At 48.2% G+C, this 22,837-nt stretch overlaps 1 protein-coding gene across 2 annotated transcripts in view; it reads right to left on the bottom strand.

Moving 5' to 3' along the window:
* The window catches only part of VANGL1 (VANGL planar cell polarity protein 1), a 32,858-nt gene extending 11,220 nt beyond the window's left edge, over positions 1-21,638 (bottom strand). Inside the window, exons 1-3 of one of the 2 annotated variants that reach the window (XM_086616923.1) lie at positions 21,361-21,638; positions 19,444-19,570; positions 15,457-16,064 (exon numbers count right to left, since the gene is read on the bottom strand). In XM_086616923.1, coding sequence (XP_086473049.1) covers positions 15,457-16,064; positions 19,444-19,570; positions 21,361-21,443 — 818 coding nt within the window. In that variant the 5' untranslated portion in view covers positions 21,444-21,638. The remainder of the gene's footprint in view (positions 1-15,456; positions 16,065-19,443; positions 19,571-21,360) is intronic. The other variant, XM_086617009.1, reaches the window with a different exon arrangement.
* Between the last annotated feature and the right edge of the window lie 1,199 nt (positions 21,639-22,837).

Below are 22,837 nucleotides of genomic sequence, written 5' to 3'. Positions count from 1 at the left end.
GCGGCTGCAGCAAAGCTCCTCTCCACCCACACGCCAGCTCCAATGGAAACGGAAACCGGTGGTCTTCGCCGAGCCCACCTTCGGAGGTTTGTTTCCTCGCAGGAGCGTCTCAGGAGTTCAGCACCGTGTCGGTCACTGCACTCGTTCAGCAAACCAAGGCTCTCCTCGCCTTTATGATTTTAAAAGAATGGGGAGGGGCAGGAAGAAAAATGAACAGAAAGTTTCAATACTTAATTGCCTCTTCGGAGAAGGTCAGAGTGAGGATCCTCCTCGTGACCTACAGAGAGGATCTGGCAGCCTGATATATTTCAGGCATTGTAACCAGAACACAAAAAGAGCACTTTTATGGAACAGTTCAGGCTCAGAAAACCTATGACAAAGAAAAAAAAAAAACCAAACAAAAACCTCTTGCACAGGCCAGTGACCTACTGGAAACCCAGTTTTCCTTGTAGGCAATATCAATAAGGCTCTACATTTTGTTGCTTTGCATTTTGTGTGGTTGGAGTGTTGCTTTGTGGGTTTTTTTATTATTATTTTGTTTTCGCATGTTTTTTTTTTTTTTCAATTATTATTATTACTACCCTGAAGAAGGCCATGTCTCAGCACGCTGCCAACCAGGAAAGCAAACAAGCAGATCCAACAGAAGCAGAGGGGACCTCCGTGGCTTTTGGCAGCAGAGAAACGCAGCCCTTTACAAACGGTAATGAATTAACTTTTACAGGGCAGCCCAGGAAGCAGAGGAGGGGACTTCGTGACACAAAGGCAGCAACTATCGCCAATTTTTTATTTTTTTTTTTTTTTTCCTCTCAAAAGGTAAGTCAGGAACAGTTCTGCCTGAATCTGCGCTGCTATACAGGATTTTGAGATTTGAGATCTTGCCATACTCTGTAGCTCAGAGGCCATTTTGGCTTTGTATTTGCCTTCTGTGACATAGCTACAGCAATACCGAAACTGGCTTTTTTTTTTTTGAGGATTTCTAGGAAAAACGAGCCAGTGCTATACCAAAGCCAAGTACAAGAAAAGAAGCCTGCTTACGTTATCAAAATCCTAGCTTTTGAGCTCTGCCAGTTTCTAGGAAAATGGTTTTGAGTATCCTGAAGTGGTGGGAAAGGGTTAGCAAAAAAAAGAAAAAAAAAAAAAGATCAAAGCCACCCCCCTGATGCTCAGAGTTGCCATTGGACATGCTGGTCAAACCCAGCAGGATGCAGCAGCCATCGTTCATGCCGTTTTAGCAGTTTTTAGTGCTTCCTGCTAAGTTAGGAACGTAGCCTGTGATGGTACCACACCAACGATGGTACCATGCCTACCATCGGCTTGCTGTTGGTGATCACAGAAGGCTGAGGAGCACCTCACGCTTTTGCAACAGATACAGATATAAAAACACACCCAGAAAGAGCTGCTTGCTACCAGAGCACCCAATTCCTTACATTGCTATGGATGCAAATCCTGTAGCATCGGAGTTTAGGGTGAACCACACACCTAAAAATCCACAGGGATACTCAGAGCGGCCTGATCACCACTGTGCTAATTTGAGGGCTGAGGAAGCTTCAGGTTATTTGGTCAAATGGTTTCCAACACAGACTCCACTCCTCCAAACAACATCTTTTTTTTATGTTCTCCAAAACAGACACGGCGTCAAAACAAACCAAGGTCTCTGGGTGCACGCAATACATGCCGCAGGCAGTTGGGAAGCTTTGGCACCTCAAGGAGAACCTGAGCAAGGATTGCACAAAGCCACCTTCCACGCAGAGACAGCTTTGCCTTACCAGCCGTCTCCAGCCTACAACTGCATCAAGCTTATCTACTGCCCGAGATGCTGAGGTCTCCTGGAGTGCTGAGCTACTCATCCACAACACTTCTTACTCTCCAGGAGTGTTGTCAGCTCACATCCAAGAGACTCAGAAAACTGCACCTTCCCAAAAGCACCCTATAATCACATTTCCCTCCCAGAAAACCTCTTTTCTTCACATACTCTTTTGCTAGGCGCAGAGCTGGGGCTCGAGCTCCTGGTCCTTCACCAAACTTGACTGCTCTTCCAAAGCAAAGTCACCAGGACTGAAGCCTTGGAAATAAAACTGGAAATAGACAATAGAAATTAAAACACTTTCCACACCAACATCCCTGTTGAAAATGAGAGAATGGTTTGGGTTGGAAGGGACTTCAAAGACCACCTAGTTCCAACCCCCCCTGCCATGGGCAGGGACATCTTCCACTACACCAGGTTGCTCAAAGCCTCATCCAACCCAGCCTCGAACAATTCCAGGGAAGGAGCATCCACAGCTTCTCTGGGCAACCTGTTCCAGTGCCTCATAACCCTCAATGTAAAAGATTTCTTCCTTAGATCTCATTGAAATCTCCCCTCTTTCAGTTTAAAGCCGTTGCCCCTTGTCTTATCCCTACACGTCCTTGTAAAAAGCCCCTCTCCAGCTTTCCTGTAGCCCCTTTAGGTACTGGAAGGCTGCTGGAAGATCACCCCGGAGCCTTCTCTTCTCCAGACTGAACAACTTCAACTCTCTGAGCCCGTCTTCATAGGAGAGGTGCTCCAGCCCTCGGATCATCTTCATGGCCCTCCTCTGGACCTGCTCCAACAACTCCACATCCTCCTCCTGTTGGAGACTCCAGAGCTGAACGCGGCACTGCAGGTGGGGTCTCTAAAGAAGGTATTTCCACCACCCTCTACACGGACTTGCTACCCTGTTATGCCTACCATAGTGCAGGCTTCCCAGTCCGACGCTCCCCAGACAGCATGGCCACACCAAGGGCCATCTCCTGTGAGATGGCAAAGCATGAGCGATTTGGTACTCGCTGTCCTTCCAAGCAGCTCCACCTCCCCGGAACCGGCACCAGGCAACCAAGATGCCGTGAGTTTGTTTTAGATACCTGACTTCTGGCATTTGGTGAGGCAGGGGAGAGAATTTGCAAGGTCAAGGTCAAGCCTTTATCAAGGACGGGAGGGAAACCTCAGCACAGTAACGGGTTGTCACCATGATGGCAGCATGGCTGCTTGCCCCAAGGAAGCAAACATCCGTCCATTAATGGTGCAATTTATACGGAGCCCAAACACACACACAGGGTTTGTCCCAGCGTTGTGCAGGAACCAACCCCCCTCTGTTATCACCCCTCTTAGCCTTTTAAAAAAAATAAAAATAAAGTAAAATAACAGGAATTTAATTTTAAGTTTAAGGAGAGCACCAGCCCGGTTTCTAGCTGCAGATCTCCCCTTTTTGGCCCTGCATGGTCCAAGACACAGCGCTCTCCAACACACACACTCTACGCCAACTCTCATGTTTTGTGAGACAAAAACCAGAAGCAGAATCACCACAGCAGCTGAGCGATACAGTAGTTTGCTGCTGATGCAGAAGGGATTTCAACATACAGATTTTCTGAACGAGAAGGGGAGAGCAGGATTCATTTTCAAGTTGAGTTTTTTTGTTTGTTTCCTCAATAGCAGCGTAGCCAAAATCCTCCAGTATGGACAGAAAAGGAAAGGACCTCTGCAAATCTACTACTAACATTGCCGTTGTGTTCTAATATTTTTATTTGGAATACAAGCTGTGGGTATGGAAACAGGAGCTTTTAAAATAGAGGATTTTACAAGAGGGTATGACCAAACCTTGGGGGGGGGGGAGGGGGGAAATCCACTCTACGTCATATGACCCAAACAACCTACTTATTTAAACCTCCCTGAAAAACCCTATAAAAGTATTCCCAGGCCAGTCCTAAGAAGATGCTGCTACAGAAGTACAGAGTGCTAAGTTTTAGCAAGTAGCTATAAAACCCCAGTAAACCCACAGGCATGTTCCCATTGCAGTTCTCCTTCCGAGAAACTTTCTGGCCTGATACTTTAGGAAGTTAACTGGCCTTCAGGGTACCAGCACATGGGCTGACTGTTTTTCCCAGCCACCTTTATTGGTAGAACTTCAAATTTTAATGAATGCTTTCCCAACAGCCACACTGCCCTCACTTCCACTTCCAACAGCTAAAGGTGGCAGCCAGTATAATTAGCCAGGACAAAAACCCAAGACACTAGTGATAATATATAGTGAGGAGGAGGAAGAGAGCTCAATTCTTGCACTCGGAGAGTGGTCCAAAAGGTCCAATAATACAATTTACCAGGAAAAGACAGTTGCTGTGTTCAGGTCGGATAACAAGGCAGCACCACGCTTCTCTGTCTCAGTAACACAGCAAACATCTCATTTCATGGTATACAGTGCCAAGGGAGGCGAAGCTCATGGGGACACTTACCACCTCTGACATATGCAACGGAGACAAAACGAAATAAGAAACAAGCTGCAAAAGTCTAATGTGAGTTTTAGAAACAACAGAGGTCCCAGAGCACCAGAAGAGCCTCCTATGGGAGGCAGGGGACTCTTGTCACAAGAAAGGAAAGACCTGAACCATCGCTGAGCCTAAACTTCTTCCCAGGTTCACCGTGTGCAATCCCAGGATGTCTTACTGCAAGGGGTCAGCCCAGGTAACCAGAAAGGCTCTATCTTCCAGCCCTCCCCCAGAAGAGCAAAGGGGAGTCTGTTGGCACGCGGCAAAGGTACGTTGCACCGATGAGCTCAGCCCATCCGTCGGGACGGGCACGTGAGTGCACCACAAGAGCGGCTTCAGGGGCTGCATCTGAAAGAGCAGCTTGTGAAAGCATGGGCACACGGTGTGATGAACCTCTCCCCCCAGCGGGCCGAGGGAGCCAGCTCCAAAGCAAACCACTTGCGTCCTCCTACGCCCAGACCGTCTCTCCAAGACGAACAGCGTGTGCGTGCGGGGGGCTGTTTTCAAGCACACACTCCCCAGGCAGATACCCAGCAGAACCACTGAATCCAAACGGTACAGCTCACGGATTAGCCAGTGGACAACAGCAGCTTTCAGGCACTAACAGCTTGGGCTGGATTTCGACCAGCTCCTCAGACACCAATAACCACATGCAAATGCCCCAACAGCTCTCAAACTAGAGACAAACACTTCCCTTTGCCCACGTACGACAGATTCAAACGGGCGAAGGTGACACCTTCTCATCAAGCAGAGTGCGAGCCCTTGCCACCAGCACCTCACTGCCCCAGGGTCTGCTGTGACGCAGGGAAAAAAAGGATGAGAGCAAAGGAGCTGCCCGCGCCCAGCCACGTATCATAGAATGGTTTGGGTTGGAAGGGACCTCAAAGATCATCTAGTTCCAACTCCACTGCCATGGGCAGGGACACCCTCCACTACACCAGGTTGCCCAAAGCCTCATCCAACCTGGCCTTGAACATCCACCATGTCCCAGACACCCACGGTGAACCGAACCAGTGCCTGGCCAGACACCCACACCACAAGCTCAGCCCAGCACCCTCAGGAGCCGGTCGCAGCTGAATCGGATCTGGAGAGCAGCAGCTACTGGACCCACGTGCTAGAGCTCAGGAATGGGTTTTCCAAGCACGCTGCCGGCACACCAAGCAGTCTGCCTCCATGCCACCGTTCTGCAAAGTGGTGGGGTATCCTCATGGGAACTAGTGAGAATACTAACTTGCTTACTTAGGAAAAAAAAATAAAAACAACACAAATAACTACCATCTGCTCACACTGAAGCAAAACCAAAGCTGTGAAAGGCGTGCTTTATCTGTTGAGCAAATTGGCGGGTTGGGAAGGAGGGCAGTGAGAGAAGAGCACAAAGAGGACAACTTAAGTGAAAAGATGATGGGAGGAAGCCACTGCTGAGCTGTCCCCATGAACCTGCACAGCACAGCAGATACTGGCACACCAGACACAGGTGCTGGCAGAGAAAGGGCAAGCCAGCTCTTCCCCAGGCACCCATGGGTGTTGCACCCAGCTGCCAGCAGCCCAAGCAGGCTCCACTTGTCTGCACCCAACTTGATCTGAGAGAGTCAGGGACACTGCTGAAGTCAATCTCACAATTAACATCTCCATCGCTGAGCAGACTACTGAGGGCCTGGAAAGAGACCCACAAGACTCAAGATGATAACTTCAAGAGTCCCGTGTCACAGCTGGCAATCTGACTCCACACCAAGTCCACGATAATCTGCCATAGGGTGCACCGTGTCCAGCTCTGCACCTTCATGTCTGATTCTGCACCTTCAAGGATGTGGCCTGGGCCATGGGACCTGTCCGTCACGTTTGGGCCACAGCTGGTCCCCTGTAGCCTGCTGGGTAGGGGAGAAGCAGCAAGGACTTGATGCTCTCCTTCCCTCCAGCTCAGCAGAGGAGCACACCTTTGCAGACAGAGCCACGTGCCACCCAGGACTGCTCCTGCTCTGAGGGCAGACTGCAGTAATGCACGTGCACAGCCCATCTCCTCGGGCAGGCGGCACCAGGACCACTTCCAACGAAACCATCACCGCCACGAGCGGATGCTGCCCTGCCTTGTTCCCTCTGCCCCATCACACCTTTGTTCTGCCACCACAAGCCCATTTAACCCTTAAGCACCAGAAGGGCAGTTTAAAAGACTGCAGAAATTGAGCTGGACTAAAGAATCCAGGAAGACAGACACACACACAAACTATAAAGCTACACAATAAACGATCCGTCCCACCATTCAGATCCCTGTGCAACCAGACAAGATTTCTTTGGGAGAGGTGAGGAAGGATCAGACAGTTGATGGGGAATTTTTTTTCAGCAGCAGCATTAGTTTAAGAAGTGATGTGAAACTACAATCAAACATTTACGTAATTGAGGGCTGTACCGAGTATTTATGAGGGAGGCTTAACCTCTTCCAAAAGTTTCTACGCACTTGAGATTACATTTAAGACTTAAGGAGTTTCAAACAAGTCGGGGGGACAGGACGACACCAAGGTGTGCTTCACCTTCTGAACACAGGAGGTGGAAGAAGGCCAAGAGCTCAGCCCACAGGCAAGGGATGTAAGGGATGAAACACCAGACTCTCTCAAGCCCTGAGCTCCAGGGCACCCATCAGCCTCCAAGTCGAGCTCTGAGGCACCTTGCAGCAGCCAGCAACACACGGTACCCTGGCTTACCACGTCCAGTCCCTGGGAGCAGCATAATCCACGACAGCTACGCATTTCCTCTTTCCAGCATACATGTATGCTACGCTTCTGATTAGTCTGAGCCTCACAAGAAAAAATATGCAGGAACTAGCAGGTATGGCAAGAAGTTTGTAAGAGTCTACATTTTCAAAAGATAATTTAAAGCCTGACCACACATCAAATAAGGCCAGAGTCTTTAGACAAGGAATTCTTCAAGTTACATTAATAGTTATGAAGTAACCAAGGGTGGGTGAGGGTTTTAAGTGAAGGCTAAGAAATGCAACTTCAGTTCCAAGGAAGAACAGAAAGAATGTGTTCAAAGCTTCTACTGGCAGAAAAACTTCAGTGCTGCAGTAGGACTTCACATTTAGATGCTGCTGCCCTGGAACAGCAGTATTCAGCCCTTGTCCCAACAGCAGCCTGGCAGGGTGCTCCCTCAGGAAAGAGGACCACCTCTTACCCCAGCAGGAGACAGGATTAACATGGCCAGACTTTGAATGAAGGTTGCCATTTGAGTCAATACAACAGCTTCAACATCTTCTAGGACTTCTCTCTTGGAGCATTATTTCCCTGCAAGCCTGCAAGGACAGGCCTGAAGAGGCAAGACTGATACTACCTGCGAGCAGACCCTTGCACACAGAGGAGATCCAGCTCAAACTACAGCCCAGCCCTCCCTGCCAAGCATCCCTCCACCACAGGACATCCCTCACCCAGCTCCACACCAGCGGGCTTTGCACAAGCAAGAGCCCCCTCATTTTAAAGCCAGCACCCAGCTACCCTACAAACACCACTGGGACCGCAGGGACACGGTCCATGATTCTGAGCTGAGCATCAAAAATTCAACAAGGATGCAGATGACCCTCTACCAGGATGTGAGGAGCATAAGTCAGGGTCATCAGTCCCCAAACCGCAGCTGAGGTCCTTAGTGCTGTGCTGGGAGCCTGTTTTGCTGTCAGCTGGGGAACAGCTCTCCCCGAAGCATCAGCTGAGGCTCCCACTTGACCTAAAAGGCACAAGGGGAATTTAAGCACAGAGCTACATTTAAGGGGAGCAAGTGCTGGGCGGGTAATCAAGTCATAAGTGAAAATATTGCCTTCAGTTTTGCAGCTGAAAAAAAAAAAAAAGTTCTTTTACTGCCACCCTGCTCCCTATTAACTCTTCCTTATTCCTTCAGGGTTGGGTTGGGAATTAGCTTCCAGTTTTCTTAGACATATTATTTGATTGTGCAGTAAAAGAACTGTAAATTCACAATTTCTTGCACTTTTAACAAAAAGTGAGCCTCCTCCTTTCTCCTAAAGGGCACACAGCTCACTCCTTTGCAGAATATTTGTATTTCATCGTTCACCACAAGAAACGGACGTCAAAAGTTGAGGGGGTGGATTTTTTTTTTTTTTCCCAGCATTTGAAGATAAAAGTATCTTCACAGCCACAAAATTTGTTCAGCAGCTTAAGGAGACCATCTGTCTCCGTGGGTGGTACACACAGACGGGCACCGACAGCAGGGAAAAAGAAATTACATGACAAACCCCTTAAGTACAGGGCAGGCTGGAGTGCATGCTGTTCTGGTACTTCTGGGCAGCGTTGATTTTGAAAGACAAACCAGCAAGAAGGGAAATCCCTGCAGATGAGACCAATGGCATTTCCTCCACGCTACCTCCTTCCGAAAGACGAAACCTGGTAGCTCCCCATCAGGGAGCAAGCAATACCATACCAGCCAGGGGGATTAATAATTGACAGTGGGCCCTTCGCTTACAAGTAGGCTTGTAAACTTTTAAAATATTAAGTATTCCAAAAATGTGAGAGCGCTCCAGGGTATAACAATCACCCTGCACCACTCAGCATTGCTGCCTGGTGCGTCTGCAGGAGCACAATACAGCCAGGACCTGGGCTGTGGTCCAGCACACTCAACTCCACGCTCCTGCTGGTGAAAAGGACATGCGGTGTGTGCACGAGGGGCCATGGGGGTGATCAAAGATCAAGAAAAGTGTATGCAGAAGGGCAAGAGGCTAGGAAAATGTGCTCCTTGCAGAAAAACAGAGCCCTCCCAGGCTTTGGAGACAGGCTTTACCACATCAGAAACTCCCAGATGAGTTGTGCATGTGGTCAGATACCGACAGTCCGTCCTAGACTTTCCCCTCCCCTCTAATGAGAAGCACCTGGCACTCCTGGAGTCTGCTGTTCACTACTGTCACAAACAAACATCCTCTTAATGAGGTGTTGCTCTGACCCAAGCAAGACGTCCTGTCTGGTCTTTGCTGCGAACACAGCCCATGCACCATCAGACAGACCCTCGTAAAACAGAACACGGCTCCGTCCCCATAACTCATCTAGAGCATCAAAGCAGACTGCTCCCTGCTCAGCAGACAACAGCACACGTTTTTTTCAGCGGCTACTGGAAGATTCCCTTATGCAATTCCACGGGTACTCTCACAGCAAGAGCAATCAGGTGAACCATTCTCTGTGGCACCATCCTGCTGGAGACAAGGCAGCAGACACAGGCAGGAGGGGGGAAAGGTTTGGCCTGCGACTAACTCAGAATGACTAGGAATGAGTTGGAAGTCTTTTCCCATTAAGTCATTATTAGTTCAGCCCCAAGTCAGACCTTCCTCCCTGACTCCATGGCATGGGGTGTTTGAAAGGTGCCAATGCTCAACTGCCCATGCACCCAACTGCGGACAGAGTTTTCTGTGAGCATGGAGGAGGCGGCCAGCTGCAGAGATGATGAGTTGCAAAAAGGTGGCTGTGAACACCCAGTTACCTGAAGTGCTGCTGGGAAGACATTGCCTTGGAGGTCACAAGTCTGACACCTCTCAGTTAGTGCTAAAGAAGCTGCTTTGGAACAGACAGCTCAGCTTCTTCAGGAGCTTCACACTTGCAGACGCAATTAACACCCATTTAGCCGGCTATCCCAGAACTTCTTGGGAGGTGAGAACATTTAGCGCCGGGCTCATCTGGTTTGGTGATGGGTGGGGGAGAGGGACAGCCACACAAATGCTCATCAGGGTGCCTCGTGCAGATTTCGGGACAGAAAAAATGCTTTCAGATACGAGGCTAATTTCACACAGGCTGGAGGCTCTGGTGACAGAGTTGCTCTGCAAAGTCACGACTCGGTGGCACATGCTGTTCTAGGAAGCTCCTGTGATCAAGGCAGCAGGACAGTTAGGAAGGTGTTTTGCTACAGAACAAGCAATCTCTTGCTACAGATCAGCTCAATCTCTTTAATCGCAATGTTTATCTCTATGGAAGATGGTGAGGGCTGAAGAAACCCCAAGGAGAAAGGAGGGTCAGCATCATTCCCGTAGTCCCTGGGAACGCAGACCAAGCAAACCACGCACGGGGTAGAAGGAATGGCCCAGAGTGCCTCCAGCAGGACTTCCCTGGGCAGGTACAGCATTGCACCAAGGCTTGCTCCTCAGTACCACTTCTGACCACCTGACTGGAAACAGAAATAGCCCACAAGCGTATGGGATCAGTCACATTACAAATCAGGCACACGTTATGAAGTTCCTTCACCTGCAAACACCAAGATTTCAGCAGCTCTTGCTTCAGGCAAGAGATCCAGCTACCTAAAGCCATGGTTAAGCCGATACATTTCATCATGCCAGAAAGAGAAACTAAGGTGTCTATATGCCATGGGGGTTCTATATTCCTTTTGGCAGGTAGGGAGATTTTAGGACAGCATAACCTTGAGAGAAGTGTTGACAGAATGCCAGGCAAGAGTGCTCTGTACAGTTCAAACGTTGACCAGGTGTTCTTCAATAGAAAAATTTCACCCTTGATAAGGGGAGGCGTATTTGAGAAACACCTTGTTGCTGCAAGATCAGACGTGCGAGGTTCACAAACGCAGGCTGGAGTATGAAGAACCTTATTCCCACTCCTTAGCCCTCTGTGCGCTCCCTCCCTAGGGAGCACAGCCCCGGTGGCACCGAGGGACACAGACAAGAGTGCTCATCAGGCTAGATCAGTAAATACTGACAGCCTAGAGGTAAGTTTTAGAAGCAACAGTTTCAATAGGTAACGAGACTGTCAACCCAAAGCAGCTGGGTCAAAAGTGGCACCGGCTTCCACCATGTTTCAGCTCCAGTTTGTATTAAAGGTAAAGGCTCACACACCACCTAAGAAACAGCTACTCTGCTGCCTCCAGTTCAGCTGGGAGACAGGCAGAACATTTTCCCCTTCCACAAAACACATCTGCTTTGTTTTGTGAGCGTCTGCAAGCCACAAGACTTCTCAATAAGACAGCGATAGCTCCTGCAGGGAAGGTATAGGCTCTTCAAAGACAAGTTACCTATTTAGAGGAAGCAGCTGCTCCCTTCCTAGGTTTTTAAACCACAGTTCAGCAAACATCTGTCCAGATGTAGACAGGTAACACAGGTACAGGCAATGCTCTAACAGACTTCTTCCATACCGAGCTGATACTTCTGAGTATAAGCTTCTCGTGATGAGATGGACAGAGAACATCAACCAGCTTACAGCCATCTGCAAAAGCTGTACCCTGATTCCAAAGGCGTATGGAGGCCTCCCTACTAGCTTCCCGGCCAGCTGGTTCATAAAGGCAAGGCCATGCCGGGAAGGACAGAAAAGCAGACTGAATCTCTCAATACTTCATACAGCCTGACACACGAGGAACTATCACAGCCCTGTTCCTCATACCCCTACTGCAGGGATGAGCAAAAGGGAGGAGAAAGACCCACTCTCGGACGCTTCCAACCTCAGAAAACTAAGGCTATACTGGAGCCCAACATTCAGTCTACGTGTAAGATCAGTAATTACCATGTGTGTTTGAAGCCGTTCATTTTCTCAAGCTGTCTAGACTAGCTAAGCTCTAGGGTGGGGAAAAAGTATTCACTGGAGAGGAAGGGACCTAAACACAGAAAAGGAGGGTTTTTCTCCAGTAACATCCTTCCTACCTAGTTTCTTATCCATCCAGAAGGAACTGAACTGTGCGTGACAGGTGCCATCAGTGTCTGTATCCGTACGGACAAAGCAAAGCCTCAGCTGCAAATCCAAGCCTCAGCTCACAAAACTACGAGCCTTTCAATAGAAAGGTTATCTACTGCCACTCTCCCCCACCTTTGTTTCCCTTTGTTGTTGCTTTCAAAAGTCTCACCAGCATCTCCAGCCAACCTCTCTCACATTTTCCCAGACTTGACCTTTCCTGGATCTACTCTAGTCTCTGCTCTTTATCCATACTTACCATAAAGCGTTCCCCCTGCATGGCAATCCTTACTACCAGGAGCAGCAGAGCAGTCAGTGAGCTGAGACTTGGCACCACGTTCATTGGGACTCCAATTTAATTTTTACCTCCCCCTCCAAGCTCCTGAATCGATGCCAAAGGGAACGCTCATCTTGGCAGTCAAGTCTCCCAGAAGAAAAGTTACAGCCAAAGTGCTGGGGGTGGGACCGAGCCAGCCTATTAATAGGTTGATTTTAATATGAATTTGGGGAACTACTCCCAGATATGCTTACCCTCCTGGACCTAGGGCCCTCAGGGGTGGAGTGGAATACCTAACTCAGCACTTTCAGCTTCTTTCCTACGTTTGGAGCCAGGGAGAGTGGAAAATCCTGTCTGTACCCTACATGGCAAAAACATGGTTTTCCAGAAGGGTGGCTGAGCTACTGTTTTCTTCCCTTCTCCCCCAGAAAGCCTGTTTCCCTCTTACTTACATAGAAGCTCCCTCTGCCACATCAGAAAAGACCTAGAACTGAAAGCTTCCACCTCAGATTAAAAAAGTTGCTATCAACAGTTTTCCTGTGGAAAATCCAGAGCTACTCCAAGAAGCAACACTGAACAAGACAAAATGTCTCAAGAGCCTTCTTGCCACCACCCTCTCTGGAGCACATTGGACTGCTGAGGAAGACAGACTCCATGGACAGCCAGGCAGTATTAAGATATTTGGGAGCATGAAGAGGACAACAGGTTGGACTGAGGCAGCAAGGTATTGATTTCAGGAGGCAGATTGCTATACCTGTTAAAGCACGTCCTTCCACCCAGGTGGCAGCCCACGACCTATCTAAGACCCTCTTAAAAGTGCTGGGGTGAGGCAAGCATGCATGGAGGCAGCAACAAGTAGCATATGCATGCTCCATCATAGCTAAAACCACCTCCCAGCACCCCCATCAGGCTGTTTTCTCCAGTCTTTCCGACTACTTCAAACTGTCCTTTCCTGTCTCCACATTTTCCCACCAACAGATCTCCCATTCCAGCCCTGTGCCTCAGCCAGAGAGCCCACCAAAGGCAGAAGGTCCCTCGTCGGTGAAACGTCAGTCAGGGTCACAAGTATGTCGAGACCTTTATTGAATTTGCAAAATTATCCTGCAAAGGTGTGCAAAAAGTTCCTGAATTTCTCATGTTTTACATAAACATCTCACAATCCTAAGCCTTTAAAAGTTGAAGGAGATACTGTGTGGAGTATCCAACAGTATCCAGTATCCAACTCTGTGTCAAGACCAGCAGCTCCTACCATTTACATGCAAGTAACTCTCCCTGTTGCTTGGGGGGAGAGAGAGAGAGAGAGGGGGAGAGAGAGAGAGAGAATGAACTCTCAGTTGGGAGACACTTGGCCACTGACCAAACCTACACAGTTCTGCCTTTGCACTAGTAAAAATGGAAAGACACACAGGCTTCAAAACACTCATCTGTCAGAAATTAAGGAAAAAGCCACACTAGTTTACCATTAGTAGACACGCTCGACAAGACTCTCCTGTAACACAAGACACTGAAGCATCTACATGCTGCGTGGTTTGAATTCAATATGCCAAACAAAATTGCCATCAGCTTGCCAACAAATGAGAAGTTATTAATTTTTCATACATCTCAGATTTCACCCTGGGTTTTACAACTCTTTGCTGCCCTCTCATCACCCAAGGCATTTCAAAACCTTGCTGCAAAGGGAGAGTTGGAGAGAACACCGTTTCTAACACACGTGCTATGAAATATTCAGGCCTTGATTCTCAATGACAAGGTTACTTACATGGTTAAAGCCAGGCAGGCAGACTTTGGCAGGTGTAGGATCTTAATTCCTCTCATCACAAACCCAGGATCTACCACAAAGCAACCAGCAAACTCTCTCAAACCAAACCTGCACGTTGCACGTGCGTACACAGGTACACACATACACGTACTGAACTTTCTGCGCAGAATTCACTTAGAGAGAACTGCCCTGGCACACCTCAAGGCACAAAGCTGTGGCACGGAGGAACTCTTTGGTAGTCGTCTCTCCATCTCCCTAGTCTTAAAAGGCTAAGCTGGATGTATCACGTACCACAGAGGAATTTTTAAGTTAAAGAAAAAAGGTTTGGTTTCACAAGAAAACCAGCAGAGATTAGTTCATTTTTTTAAAACCTGAAGGTGATCTTTCACTAAGTCAATTGGGACACTTCTGTTACAGTAGAGGGGCTCTCCATATTTTACAGAGAAGGAAAATAATAGCAAAGTCCAAACCTGGTTCAGCCAAAAGGCCTTGAGTTCCTCCATTAAGCCTGAAACAACATCCAGGAGTCAACTCCCAGGCTTGAGCTTCAACCACTAAATCTGCTTCAAAGCAATTCCATTGCTAAGCTAATAGCTGCAGGAGACCCTTCCTACATCCACTTAAACCAGCAGACACTAATCTCTCCATCTGCAATAGATACGCATGCCATAGGGGTCTGGACAGGATAAGCAGAGCAGATGTTTAAGTGCACACAGTCTGGGGAACCATCTTCAGAGCTCAGCTGCTAGCTTCGCAGGGTACAGGAACTAGGAGATTGCTAGAGAGCTTCACAGGACACGGGAACTAAGGAGATTGAGACAGCTGTCCTTTCTCGTACCTCTGCTGAGGGAAGCATTAACCCCAGCAGGAAGGCGGAAGCAGGCATGCATGTGTCATACATATAGATAATGCACAGCTCCCAAACGCTCCCAGATACATCTGACCCATCAAACTGATCCATACCTGTGGCAGAGAGCATCATGCTGCAGAACCAAACCAGGAGCAGCACAGCACTGCCAAAAATCCCCCACCTACATGTGCCCCAGCACTCATTAAAAATATTATTCCTAAATGCCTGAACCGCTGGGAGATTTTGGTGGCATCAAGGCAACCGCTTCAGCAGGACTAAAGGCTATTTCCCTCGAGCTGACGGAAAACTATGGAAAACGGCCGATCTTAGAAACCAGAGCACTCAGTCACTGGAAGAAGGATCTTCAACACAGATCTCATCAGGCTCAGCCCAACGATCAGCCTGAAGTTGTGCCATCAGCGTTTCTCATTGACAGAAACGCGCGGGGCTCCTCTGAAGCAGAGACAACCCCTCCCACGCTCGCAGAGGGGAAGAGAGGTTCGGTTTGGTAACTTTGGAGAGATTCTAGGACTCCTCTGGAGAAGGATTCGGAAACCAGTGATATCACACGTTCAAAAGCAGCTGACGCTCCGCACAACAGCACGGACACGTTTATCTGCACCACTGGACTTGAAGGACTCGTACCTACCTCAAGTGCCCCAAGCTGTAGTAGCGCGACTCGCCGTCCGTGGACCGAACTACCTTGACAGTGAACATGGGCTGCAGCTGCCGCAGCTCCAGCAGCACGATGGCCAAGTAGTGAATGAAGAGCAGAGCGTCCACCAGCGACACCGCATACTGCACTATTCCTTGGTAGTTGGTGTCCTTCGAGTCCAGGATGCGAACGCCGTAGAAGAGCCAGTAGGAAAACACAAACAGGAATATGAGGACCAACAGAAGGGCCCGAAACACAAACACCCTTGGTATATCTGCCTTAGGCTGCCGGAAGAACAATGCCCAGGTCCCAATCAGAAGGATGAGGAGTTTAAACGCCACAGAGATGAACAGTCCCTCACAGACAGTACCACACGGCTCCAGATCATCCCGCCACAGGATCTGGGGTAACAGAATGAAGGCGATGGGGGTAAGGAAGACAAGGAGTCCGAGAACAGCTGCCACTGTTAAGCCCAGGTAACGTTTGCAGTCCAACCCAACGCTGTCCTCCAGATCCTTACTGATCCGGGCAATGTCCTCCTGGGAAATGCTGTGCTCAGAGGTGCCTGTGATTGCTGTCGTGGTCTCGCCCCAGTTGTCATCCTGAGGGAGGAAGAGAGAAACAAAAATAATACTGAAACAATTCAGTTATTCTTTCCAGGTTTTCTATTTTTCTTGCCTGGAAAAAGACTGCTACCACAGACTTAAGCCCCAGAAAAAAAAAAATACAGCAGAAGCAACACCTTCAATATATTGAATAATCAACTCTGAAAATTAACAAAGGTTTGGAAACAACAGCAACTTGTCTAAACCAGTGACTATAAACGTGTTAAAAACCTGTAACTGTAGAGCAGGTAGTTCGACTTGCTACGCCACTCACTGTACCCCAGAGGTTCCTCTTCCAGTGCACTTAGTAATATCACATAACTCTTGGAAACTGCAGTAATCATCAGTTCCCACGTGCAGGGCAAGGACTAGCACTCCTCCAGCCCACAAATTCTGTGGTGCAAGTGCACCACAGAAGCACCTGGAAGGGAAACTTTCATTTCAGTGTTCCAAGCCAGCTGTTACACAATCAAAAACACGTTCACACATTATTTTTCCACCCGTAACAGAAGCAATCGCACTTCCAGCGAGTTCTTCCACTTCGTTTTCTTCTATCCACCACTAGGGTGGCACTGCCCTCAATAGCTGACACACACTAATAAAAGTTAAGTTAAATCAACAAATCACACGTGATCAAAGAGGATCTTTCCAGGCACGGGGCTTCAAACTTAGAGGATCCTGGACTACCAAGCACCTCTGGTATCAGAGTGTAGGACATTGTCAGGAGCCACTCAGCCACGAAGACGCTTACCTGAAATACAGTCACCTTACAGTTAAACTTCAGATGACATTACGTTTTCTGAAAGCCTCATTTCTTCCCTAGTTTCTATCAGAGGACTTCTGCAAGCTAGTTCTCCCATCCCACAATGCCTCCAATTGCTCCTTCCTGCTGCTGGCACAGCCAAAGGAGTTACGCTGACATGTATGGATTTGACTCACAGCTGCTGCCGGAGTGACTCACGCACACAAAAACTCCTGATGCTTCCCACAAATACACACCAACCAGTGGCAATGCATGCGTTTTGTTGCCTGGCACCTGGCACTTTTGCAGCTGCAACACTCGTTCAGAAGCACGTTCTGCACTTCCTCCAAACCTCCTGAGCATATCTTCTGTGTCACTAATAGAATTTACACCTTCCCCCAGACTGCTGCAGCTACACATGCTGACCAAAGCATTTTGTTTTTAAAAAACAGGCATCATTTTAAACCTTTATTCACGTCTTTAAAGGGGTTAAAGTCTTCAAGAATCTTTGGGACAGGAGTAGACAGAGGCAGCAGGACTACTTTGAAGAAGTCCAGGGATTTAACTTCTAATGCACTCCAAGACACAAATGCCTCCCATGCCTAGAGCAGTAGGGTTTTGAGACAGACCAACCACAAACAGTCAGCATCTTGAATTCATGAGGGCTTTCTGAGTCACTTCTCACCAAAACAGAGGCTCCAGAAGAGATATCTGCATTGTAGTATGTCCTGAAAGGCAGCATAATCCTATCATTTCCCTCTTCGCCAGTGCCTCCAGTAAAGCAATCTAAGCTTTTCAACTATAATCTGTTTATGCATGAACTAGCTCTGCATAGTTTCCTCCATTTGATGAGCTGAGAAATCGTGCAGAAGACAGAAGGGACAGGAACACCACTGCAACTTAAGGCCACAGTCCAGAAGACAACAGGCAATCCTCGTCTTAGTCTGTGTCTTATAACAGCTCTTCCTAAGTGGCACAAGTCAAGGAACGTGCAGTTATACGAAAAATAAAAGTCTAAATCTCTAGTGGTACCAAGGTGTTGGACCCAGTCCAGGGCACCCCGCTCCCCACGAGAAAAGCCTTGCACATGCATCGATTTATTTTGCTTTGGCTTTAATTCCCATTGAGGAGGTCTCCATGAAAACAAGAGCTTAAGAATTCACCAGCACCTTTAAATCTATTTGAAGTAATAGCTGGGACTCATGAAAACAAGCATCTGACTACAAAACACCCAATGGCAGCACGTGAAGTGAGCCCACCTGCAGCTACATGAATAGTTACAAGTACAACCACACACAGTTTGGGTGGAAACTGGACATCAATTTTTTTTTTTGAAAGGGCAGAGGTGGAGTGCCATAGCCAATGATTAACACACCCCAAATCCAGCCCAGAAGGCACTGAAACACAGAATGGTTTGGGTTGCAAGGGAATTTAAAGATCATCTAGTTCCAACCCCTCTGCTATGGGCAGAGACCATCTTCCACTAGATCAGGTTGCTCAAAGCCTCATCCAACCTGGCCTGGAACACTTCCAGGGATGGGGCAGCCACAACTTCTCTGGACAATCTGTTCCAGTGCCTCACCACCCTCAGAGTAAAGAATTTCTTCCTTAGATCTAATCTAAATCTCCCCTGTTTCAGTTTAAATCCATTGCCCCTTGTCCTATCATTACACGCCCTTGTAAAAAGTCCCTCTCCAGCTTTCCTGTAGGCCCCCTTTAAGTACTGGAAGGCTGCTAGAAGATCACCCTGGAGCGTTCTCTTCTCCAGACTGATCGATCCCAACTCTCTCAGTTTCTTCATAGCAGAGGTGCTCCAGCCCTCAGATCATCTTTGTGGTCTCCTCTGGACCTGCTTCAACAGCTCCATGTCCTTCTTGTGTTGGGGACTCCAGCACTGAACGCAGCACTGCAGGTGGGGTCTCACAAGAACAGAATAGAGGGGCAGAATCCCCTCCCTCGACCTGCTGGCCACGCTGCTTTGGATGCAGCCCAGGACACGGTTGGCTTTCTGGGCTGCCAGCGCACATTGCCGGCTCATGTTGAGCTTCTCATCCACCAGCACTCCCAAGTCCTTTTCCTCAGGGCTGCTCTCAATCCATTCTCCACTCAGCCTGTTCTTGTGCTTGGGATTGCCCCGACCCATGTGCAGGACCTTGCACTTGGCCTTGTTATACTAGCTTTCACAGAGTTCACCTTCCTTCCCAGCTATTTCGCATTAGTTTTACATTTCTTGCCTCCTTTCCCTGCTTGGATCCTGGCCCTCATGCGCTTTACACTATTACCTAGAGCAAATCCCACCCCACACATACAGGTGAAAGGGCTGACCTGAATAACGCGCAGCGAGATGATGGAAACAGATGTTTCTACAGAGCTTGGCAGACGATGCTCTGGAGACAGAGGCAGATTAGTGCCCCAGGAGTAGTCACATCAGCACTGGTGCTGTCAAAAACAATGCTCTCAGAAGAAGACAAACCAATTGAGACCTTGGCTTTCGGCATGAATAAAGGGTACCCATAAGTCGTGATTCCTCACTAACAGCATGCAAGCAACGCTTTTTTCCCTACTCATGTGCTGGTAAGTCATGCGCTCTGTTGCAGAAACCACACTCCACCTTTGCTTCTGCTCCCTGCTTACCTGGCCCTCCTCCGCCCGAGAGGCATCGTTCCCAAGCAGCGGCTCTGCAGGAGGTGTCTGGATAGTGACGGACTTCTCGGACCGACTGCCGTCTTTGCTTCGCGGCGATTTGTGCCTGTCCCGACTCCTTTTCCAAACAGAGCAAGAGGAGAACAACGTTACCAGAGTTTCTAGAGCAAGGTCTGGCATCTGCTATACCTCTACCTGCAGCAGGCACCCTAAGCATTAGGTTGTAGCCATGCTTGCCCATCTCTTGGCCAATACTGACCCAGCCTGTGACCAAACAAGCCTCAAAGAGGTAGAAAGGGACCTTGTCCAGAGCAGCCTACAGTCTGGTGGCTGGGACAGTCTACCCTCTCAGTGGTTGGAGAGGGGAGCAAATGGGACAGGGGTACATCCCCACCACCTCGTCTTCTCTTAAAACAGCTTCTGCCAGTGCTGCACTTGAAAGGGAAGCTCACATCCTCTCAACAACGGATAACTCCGTTTGGGATTAATTGGTCTACACAGCTCTCCACCTGCAATAAACTGTCTCACAGGGAGACGTACAGTTAAAATTGATCAAGGTGGCCTTAGTTCCTGCAAAGTAGAGTCTTGTCAACTAGGACCTTAGAATTGTAGGACAGCTGGTGAAGTTTATTTTCACTGGTTAATAATCCCCAGTTAACCTTTTACAAAGGCAGCAAGAACATCAAAGGTGTCAGAGTAGTGCTTACTTCCAGAGTAACCTTGTAGACCTCGTGGCTTCTCAACTGAGAATGTCTCAAGATGAGTTAAGCTCCACCAATACGCTCACCAATATCTTCCTCCCCCTTCCCAGCTGGACAGGAAAGCGGCCTTTGCACCAGAGACCCTCGCTGTGCTCAGGGACTGGCTTAAAGCTCAAGAGCATCCAGTGTTCCAGCTCTGCTCTCTTCATTGCGTCTCTCTTGGAATTACCAAAGCCCAAAGGTTTCATGGGATGAGATTTTTTTCCCTGTTCACAGTAAGAGGCTCTGGGATTTTGTATGTTGTTTTGGGAACTTTGAAGGCATCTTTCCACATGGCATTCTAAGCTTCAAAGAACAATCCATACTGGGGGGTAGGGGTGTTGAAGAAAGGAGAAAAGGCAAATGAGATGTTTCACTCCATAACTGGACTGTGAGAAAAAAGACTTTGTTTCACGGAAGAATTCTTTTTCCAAGCACGCAGGATAATTGCTTCTGCAAAGCAAAGTTATTTTGGACCAGCTCAGTTCTAAGTTGCAAAGAATGTAAGTGGCACAAGTTTTGCATGTAAAACTAATGATGACAGAGGAAAAAAAAAAAAAGTTTAATGTTTCCAAGTAATCAGAAGTTTTAGAGCAAGATGGTTTTTGAGGCTGCTGAACTACCACAGAGAGGACTTGTTATTCAAATTCAGAAAAGTCTGACTTCTAATCCAATCAATGCTGATAAAGGACTTGTAGACTCAAGTACCACTGGAATTCTACTAAAAAAAACAAATGGCCAGCAACAGAGTAGCCAGGAGGACAGTGGGGAGAGATAGGAAAACTTACTATTACACAATAAAGAAATGGCATCAGAAGGGAAAACAACTGGCAATTACCAGTTTAGGAAGTCTGACACATCATCTCCCCAGAGACCCTTAACTCATCCCTTGTACTTTAAGAGCAGAGTTAAGCAATCTTTGACTTCTGCTGGTGCTTCCCCCCCTTTCTGGCCATACATGACCTCAGCGTGCGTCCAACAGGTTGAGTATCATTAAATTAGCAGCATTATTGCTTCCAGTCTTCTCACTGGGCTCCTCATGAGGACTCTCCATGTGTTTCTCCTCCAGAGCTGTGGCCCCACTGATTTCATCCTGGCTTACAATTTTTTTCCACGGGACACGTCCTAGCCTATAGCAGCAAGTAATTAAAAATAAACATTTCCTTACCCTTGCCTGTGGGCTTTTTTTGAGTGTCCTGAGTAGTGGGAGTATCCTGAATACGTTGATTCTGTATCCATTGCAGCAGACATCGGGTCTGCACGGAAGGGGCACGGATTTTACTTAGAAGACGAGTTCCTGATGCTCCTGAGGTGGAGTCCGTGGTAAAAGTGCTTTGCTGGGTACTCTTTGCTTCCCAGTCATCAGTGAGGTCTGGTCCTCAAGGAGAGAATGAGCTTCATTTACAAGGAATCCGATGGGAGGGGAGGGAAGGGAAGGTGCTCAACTCCTCACAGTCGACCTAAGGAAAGAAAAACAGGCATGGAAGCGCACTCTAAGCAAAGCAAAACAGCATTCCTATTGTGGCAATTCCCTCACCCGGGCCATATATCACCCCTCATCATGCTGTGCCCCGCTCATCATACTGTGCCCAATTTGCCAGCATGTCCTGGCCAATATCTCCTTCCAGTCTAGAGAAATATATGCATTTGTAGAGCTTTAAACAAGCTATTAACATCTCTGTTTTGCAAAATCCAGCCCATTGACCTAAAAATCCAGAAGAAACAATTAAGTCACCCAGAAAAGACAGGGACTTGGAGAAGACTCGGCAGCCTAAATACAGCAATTCACCTCCACAAAAAGTAATGGGCTTGACTTCCACATCTCCATCTCTTCACCTAGGTAACGCACAGCCCAAATACCCCCGGATTCCAAACAGCAGCATTATAGCCTATGCACAGGGGGAAGGGGTGGGGGGGCGAGGGTGACTTTCCTAGGAGAAATGCAGGAGAGGATCAGACCACCATGTCTGAACCTGCTTTGTTTTCACAACTGCAAGGTGTGCCCATTTTACAAGCATTAGTTACTACACAATCAATGGCACTAAGAGCACCTCCCTTTCTTTGCAACCTTTGCCTCCAGAAGCTAATTTGGGCCTTGAAGAATTGAAGTTTATTAAAAGTTATATCTATATATACACATCCTAATAACACGGGGGAGAGTTGATTAGAGATCACATCTAGCTTATATGGGCCAACACTTCTTACAACGTACTTCCCTTCGGAACAGAAGCTTAAATCCCATCCGTACAGGGCAGAAGAGGGTCACGGGTTTCGGAACAGGAGTAGGGCGACATCAGAACGATTCCCAACAGTGACATGTCAAAACCCCTGAACCCTGCGGGGAAGAAGGGTAGATGCCAACCCGCTTTCCAAACCCACATCCTGCATTAGGTGAGAAGAGAAACGGAAAGGAGGGGAATTAGTCACTCCTTTGGGGAAACACATGCAAGCGGTGAAGAGGTGCAGACAGAGGGGTTGCAGCTACGGACAGAGGTACCTTGGCACAGCTCAGCGTTTGGCATGAAGAAGCCCTCTCACATGCCTCCTGCCCGCTTCGGTGGAACGGAGGGCTACAGCTGTGTTGTACTTCCAGAGCGGGCAAAAGGCCGTTTTAAAATTGAATTAGATCCCTCCGTTATTTTCTG

The sequence above is a fragment of the Tauraco erythrolophus genome, chromosome 1, assembly GCF_009769465.1.
Source record: "Tauraco erythrolophus isolate bTauEry1 chromosome 1, bTauEry1.pri, whole genome shotgun sequence".
NCBI classification, from domain to species: Eukaryota; Metazoa; Chordata; class Aves; order Musophagiformes; family Musophagidae; genus Tauraco; species Tauraco erythrolophus.
This window is presented reverse-complemented; position numbering and strand designations above follow the sequence as displayed.